The 6000-nt window shown below is 39.8% G+C and overlaps 1 protein-coding gene across 1 annotated transcript; it reads left to right on the forward strand.

The window, feature by feature from the left end:
- Positions 1-615: 615 nt before the first annotated feature.
- Positions 616-5071, forward strand: LOC125214929 (CSC1-like protein At1g32090). The gene is made up of 10 exons (XM_048116161.1): positions 616-1155; positions 1819-1971; positions 2086-2221; positions 2373-2474; positions 2555-2674; positions 2745-2825; positions 2914-3254; positions 3346-3591; positions 3665-4223; positions 4511-5071. The coding sequence occupies exons 1-10, from the start codon at positions 842-844 to the stop codon at positions 4964-4966; spliced, it is 2508 nt and encodes an 835-aa protein (XP_047972118.1). The 5' UTR covers positions 616-841; the 3' UTR covers positions 4967-5071.
- Positions 5072-6000: the final 929 nt, after the last annotated feature.

A 6000-nucleotide genomic window follows, 5' to 3' on the forward strand; every position in this document is an offset into this window, starting at 1 on the left:
TCATCCTATTAGTATAAAATAATCATGTGTTAGTTGTTACAGAATTGATTATTTTCTTATGAAAATGAATTTAAATATTGGAGATAAGCTTTGGGATCACGAGCTAACGTAACTCTTAGTCAAACCGCTTTGTCATCTGCAATAACCCAAAATCGCGGCGAACAATCAGCGATTTGCCATGATCAACCACCGCCTCCTCGCGGCGGAGCACCGCCGGAAAATCAAGAAACACACCCCCAAAAAAAGAAAAAGAAAAAGAAAAAGAGAAAACGGACTTAACCTTTTCATTCTTTGTCAACTCTACAAACTAAGAAATCATTGCGCCACCTCCACTAATAAACAAGGCACAATCACGAGCACAATTAAAAACCAGACATTTCCAATCCCCTTCTTCTAAAATTCTTCTCTCTCAGTTACCAAATCCAAAAGCAACAAAAAAATAACGTCACTGGTCCCAATATTCCACACGGCACATAAGCATGAGCAAATTTCTGTATAGTAATAATATTCCATCTAAAAATAAATAAGCCATTACCCATCATGACCCACTACTACTATAATAAATGTGCACAAATTATATACATCCCCATTAACTATCCCTTTTCCAGAGCATAAAGACAAGGAAATAAGCCACCAAAAACACAATTTTATCAGCAAATGAGGTGTTGTAGTTTTTGATTGTGCCAATTAACAGCAATGGATAACCAAAACAGCATCTTTCATTTGCTACACCTTTGATAAAGTTCTGTTACATGACCTTTCTACTAACTACCCACTTTTCTTCTACTTCCTTCCTTTCCCTTTTCAAAAGATTACTTTTTTTTGTGTTTGAGTTGAGGAAATGGCGAGTCTTGGGGATATAGGGGTGTCGGCGCTGATCAACATAATCGGCGCCTTCACATTCTTGCTGGCGTTTGCCTTGCTGAGAATCCAGCCAATCAATGACAGAGTTTACTTTCCTAAATGGTACATTGTTGGGAAGAGGACCAGCCCCAGGAGCTGGGGTGGGGTGGTGGGCAAATTTGTCAATCTGAATATCATGACTTACTTCACCTTTCTCAACTGGATGCCTCAGGCGCTCAAGATGAGTGAGTCTGAGCTTATTAGCCATGCTGGGCTGGATTCTGCTGTTTTCTTGAGGATTTACACTCTTGGGTACTTGCAATTTTCCTTCTTTTCTGATTACTAGATTGTTGTGATGAAGTTTTCCAATGATGAAATTTGTAATTTTGAGTTGAATTTTGTGTTTTTAATGGTTTTGATATGTGGTCTTGCCAAAGTTTTCATCTTTTTTGTGTGCTCTGTAGTGGCTAGACTTTTAACTTCTTATCAGAAATTTATGATTTCTGGTATAAATATTTCTTCTTTTTTCAATTTTAGTAATGTAATGGTTTATATACCTGGTAGCTGCGTGCATCTTCAGAATTCAAGAAGAAGCTGATATTATTTGGGGATTGATTCTTAAGATTCTTTTTGAAGTAATGATTTTTATTTCATACTATGTAGGAAAGATTCACATACCAGTACAGTGTATGTTTCTTAATTAAGCTATTTTCTTTTAAGAACATCACTTGAAATAGGCACCTTACATACATTTGTGTATATTGCCATGTTTAAAAGGAACAAAGCTCTAGAAGGTTTTTAGAAAATCAGCTAATGTCCTCTTTTGGGGTCCATGCATATTTTGATCAGATGATGCAAGAAGCTTAGTTTTTGCTAATACTAATGTTTCGGTTTCTATCCTAACTTGATATTGAATGTGAAATTTCTTTTCAGATTATTTACACTGTTCTTTTTTGTCCTTTTTACCTCAATCAGGTTGAAAATATTTGCACCAATAGCAACTGTGGCACTCTTAATTCTGATTCCAGTGAATGTATCTGATGGAATTCTATTTTTCTTGCGCCGCGACTTGGTTGTCAATGACATCGACAAGCTTTCAATCTCGAACGTTCGCCCCAAGTCTTATAAGTAAGTTTGTATGTCTTGTCCTGCTAAATAAATTCAAGTACATTGTCCAGTCCATTTCCTTATCTCACCTCATATTTTCAAGGCGAAGAGATGATTGTTGTCGTTGAATCTCAGGTTTTTTGTCCACATATCAATGGAGTACTTGTTCACTTTCTGGATTTGTTACATGCTTTATAAGGAATACAATATAGTTGCTTCAATGCGGCTTAAATTCTTGGCTTCTCAAGAACGACGTGCTGAACAGTTCACGGTTAGTCGTGTGGTCTTTGCTGTAACTCGCAACGTGCATTTCTTACATAGTACTTGATCAAGAGTCAATCCGATGATATCATTTAGATATGATGTATCATGAGAAGGCAACAATGGACATTTACTTATCGAATTTATTCAATAATCCGCAGGTTCTTGTAAGAAACGTACCCCATATTTCAGGACGCTCGATATCTGACAGCGTTCAAACCTTCTTCCAGAGAAACCATCCAGATCATTACCTATGTCACCAGGTGATAGAATCTCTCATGGAGTACAATTTTTTTCCGCAGCAACCGACTCTTGTTCATTACCTTTCATGTGCTGTTACCAGGCCGTGTACAACTCTAATAAGTTTGCCAGGCTCGTTAGACAAAGACATCGGCTTCAGAACTGGCTCGACTATTACCAGCTCAAGTTTGGGAGGCATCCAGACAAGAGGCCTAAGACGAAGGTATAATCCGTAAAAACAAGTTTGTCTGGCTTAACACTTATTTCACCTTTACTGGTTTTTTATGGTGTAGAGAGGTTGCCTCGGGCTCTGGGGTAAAAGAATGGACGCAATCGACTACTATAAGGGGCAAATTCATTATCTCGACAAAAAAGTAAGTCTGTACACTAAACTAATCTTGATCAACAACTGATTTTTCATCCTGTCCTGACAAAATACGAATTTTCATGCCTTGCTCTTAGTTGACGATGGAGCGCCAAAAGATTCTAAAAGATCCTAAATCCATAACACCTGCTGCATTTGTGTCATTTAATTCAAGATGGGGAGCGGCTGTTTGTGCGCAGACACAACAGAGCAAGAATCCCACACTATGGCTGACAAATTGGGCGCCCGAGCCTCGTGATGTATACTGGAGGAACGTTACCATACCATTTGTTTCACTCAGCATCCGACAGCTAGTGATAGCGTTGTCTGTGTTCGCATTGGTCTTCTTCTACATGATACCGATTGCTTTTGTTCAGTCCTTAGCTAATCTGGAGGGCTTGGAGAGAGTTGCACCTTTCCTCGGGCCATTAATTGAATGGTATGTGTCGGTTTCCACATCAAAGCATATGATTTACTTCATGTGCAGTTTTGTTTCTACACGAAAACAACATCTGTATTTCGATTTGCAGGAGTTTTGTGAAGTCATTCCTACAAGGTTTCCTTCCCGGGCTTACTCTTAAGATCTTTCTGTACTATCTCCCTGGGATCCTAATGGTAATGTCGAAGATAGAGGGGCACGTAGCATTTTCAGTGTTGGAACGAAGGACTGCTGCTAAATACTACTACTTCATGCTTGTCAACGTGTTTCTAGGCAGCATCGTGGCAGGAACTGCGTTCCAGCAACTTGATGCTTTCATTCACCAATCTGCTGAGCAGTAATGTTTCCTTGTTGTTTCGTGCAGTTGTTTATGAAAACTTCGAACTAATTTAGACGCGTTTTGGCTGCAGAATCCCGAGAAATATTGGTGTATCCATACCAATGAAGGCTACTTTCTTCATCACATACATAATGGTCGATGGCTGGGCTGGGATCGCTTGTGAAATACTCCGGATTAGGCCTTTGGTGATCTTCCACTTGAAGAACATGTTCATTGTGAAAACCGAGAGGGACATGGAGATGGCGATGGACCCTGGAGGTGTCGATCTCCCAGAGGCTTTACCGAGCCTTCAGCTGTATTTCCTTCTAGGCATTGTTTACATGGTCGTTACGCCAATCCTCCTTCCTTTCATCCTCGTCTTCTTCGCCTTGGCATACTTTGTCTATCGCCATCAGGTGATCAATGTGTATCACCAGCAATACGAGAGTGCTGCTGCGTTCTGGCCTCATGTTCACGGCCGCATTGTAGCAAGCTTGCTCATTTCGCAGCTCCTCCTGTTAGGCCTACTGAGCACGAAAGAGGCTGCAAACTCGACTCCGTTGCTAGTGTTGCTGCCCGTGCTGACTCTTTCGTTCCACAAATACTGCAAGAATCGCTTTGAGCCTGCATTCCGAAAGTACCCTCTTGAGGTAATCCGATTTAACTTACTCCATCATCAACAAATGTGGCAGTGTCAAATCGGGTTGTGATATGTGCAAAACTCAATCTTAATGTCAAACTACAGAACCAACACAAGAAGGTCATTAGTTTTTAGTTCGTTTTAGAAAGAATGACCTAAAACGATCTAAACATAACTTCGGTATTTTAAGTCTGGATTTTCTAAAATGAAGTAAAAATGACAGTTCTGCATTAGGAATTAGTTCGATTTTATCACAATCCGTGTCAAATATAATATCACTTGAATCTTGATCTTCAGGAAGCCATGTCGAAGGACACACAAGACGGTGCCTCTGCATCTGACGTGGACGTGAAATCCTACCTGGCAGACGCATACCTACACCCCATCTTCCGGTCATTCGAGGAGGTGGAGCTCGTGGAAGTGAAGGTCGACACGGATCCAACCCCGGCCAAGGAAGCCAGCCCTTCACCGAGCGAGCCCAGTTCGCCCTCCCCTGCTCATCATGAGCACAAAAAAGAAGAAGAAGACGAAGACGAAGAAGAGGAGGTGTCGCACACTGTGCAGCACTATGAATTCGGACAGCCTCACGGCGCGTACCAGTATGAAGTGGATCAGCATCATCAGGTGTATCAGTATGAGCTCCAACAGCCTCCTTACAGTGGCTATCACTATCATCATGAAGTGGAATCACCCACCAATGTACATAGATATGATGAGAGTAGTGAGTCTCACTATCACTACTATCACTATTGACATCTGATTTCTGTTTAATGGTTTGGTTTTCAAATGTAAAGAAAGCTCTTAACAGAAAATAACTACCATCTTCAGTTACATATGTAAATGAGTTGTTCAATTTAATTACTCCATCACTCAATAATCGTCCCACTTTGCCAATTTCATCTCTCCCTCAATAATTTTCTCATTTGCTTTATTTTATTATAAAACTAATATATAAAAATAATATTAGAATAAATGGATATTTTCTCATCATATGGACATTGTAATTTAACAAGACACGCAAGATACAATTTATTTAATTATTGGGCCTTTATCGGCATACATTAGGAGCAATACTTGGCATCAGATCCAACACTTTATTCGATATAACTTTAATATTAAATAAGGAAAAAGGAAAGATGGATTTGAGGTCGACTCCAGAAGATACTCCCTCCGTCCCAATAAATATGCAACATTTGGTTTCTGGCACGGGATTTTATGCAGTGTTATTTTATGAGTTATTGAGGAGAGAGGAAAGTAAGAGAGAAGAAAAAGTAGAGATAAAATTGTTACCATTTTAGGAAACGTTTCATTTTTATTGGGACAACCCAAAAAGGAAAACGTTGCATTTCTAATGGGACAGAGGGAGTATAATTTTAAGTGATGATGGGAGTGCGAAGGACGAATCTGCATTCATCAACCCAAACCCAGACGCGATCGCAGCGGAAATCCTTAGTGACAGGAGTTCCGTCTAACAGGATTATCGCATGCACAAACGGATTCTCACTCTCTATAACAACGGCCGCCCCTTCGCCCTTCTTTCCCACTAGCTCTGGCCATGAATCCTTCCCTGTACATAGTCAAAGCCAATATTTCATCTCAAATGATATATATAAAGATATATTTAATGAAAACGAAATGAAGAGAGAGTTAAGTGTTGGGAATTCTTGTATTCATCTAATGAGCGCAGCGGAAATTGCATACAAGAATAACAGATCTAGATTCATAATTATATTGCAAGTTGAGCATGTAAAACACAACGGAACTAAATCTTACTTGTTGTGTTGTTT

Source organism: Salvia hispanica, chromosome 3 (genome assembly GCF_023119035.1).
Source record: "Salvia hispanica cultivar TCC Black 2014 chromosome 3, UniMelb_Shisp_WGS_1.0, whole genome shotgun sequence".
Taxonomy (NCBI): domain Eukaryota; kingdom Viridiplantae; phylum Streptophyta; class Magnoliopsida; order Lamiales; family Lamiaceae; genus Salvia; species Salvia hispanica.

What these genes read in the sequence shown, in the direction of transcription:
- LOC125214929 (XM_048116161.1), top strand. Translation starts at nt 842, where the DNA reads ATGGCGAGTCTTGGGGATATAGGGGTGTCGGCGCTGATCAACATAATC. An exon ending in GTTCGCCCCAAGTCTTATAA is followed by an intron (nt 1,972 to 2,085) that starts GTAAGTTTGTAT and finishes GTTGAATCTCAG; the next exon opens with GTTTTTTGTCCACATATCAA. An exon ending in ATTCACCAATCTGCTGAGCA is followed by an intron (nt 3,592 to 3,664) that starts GTAATGTTTCCT and finishes TTTTGGCTGCAG; the next exon opens with AATCCCGAGAAATATTGGTG.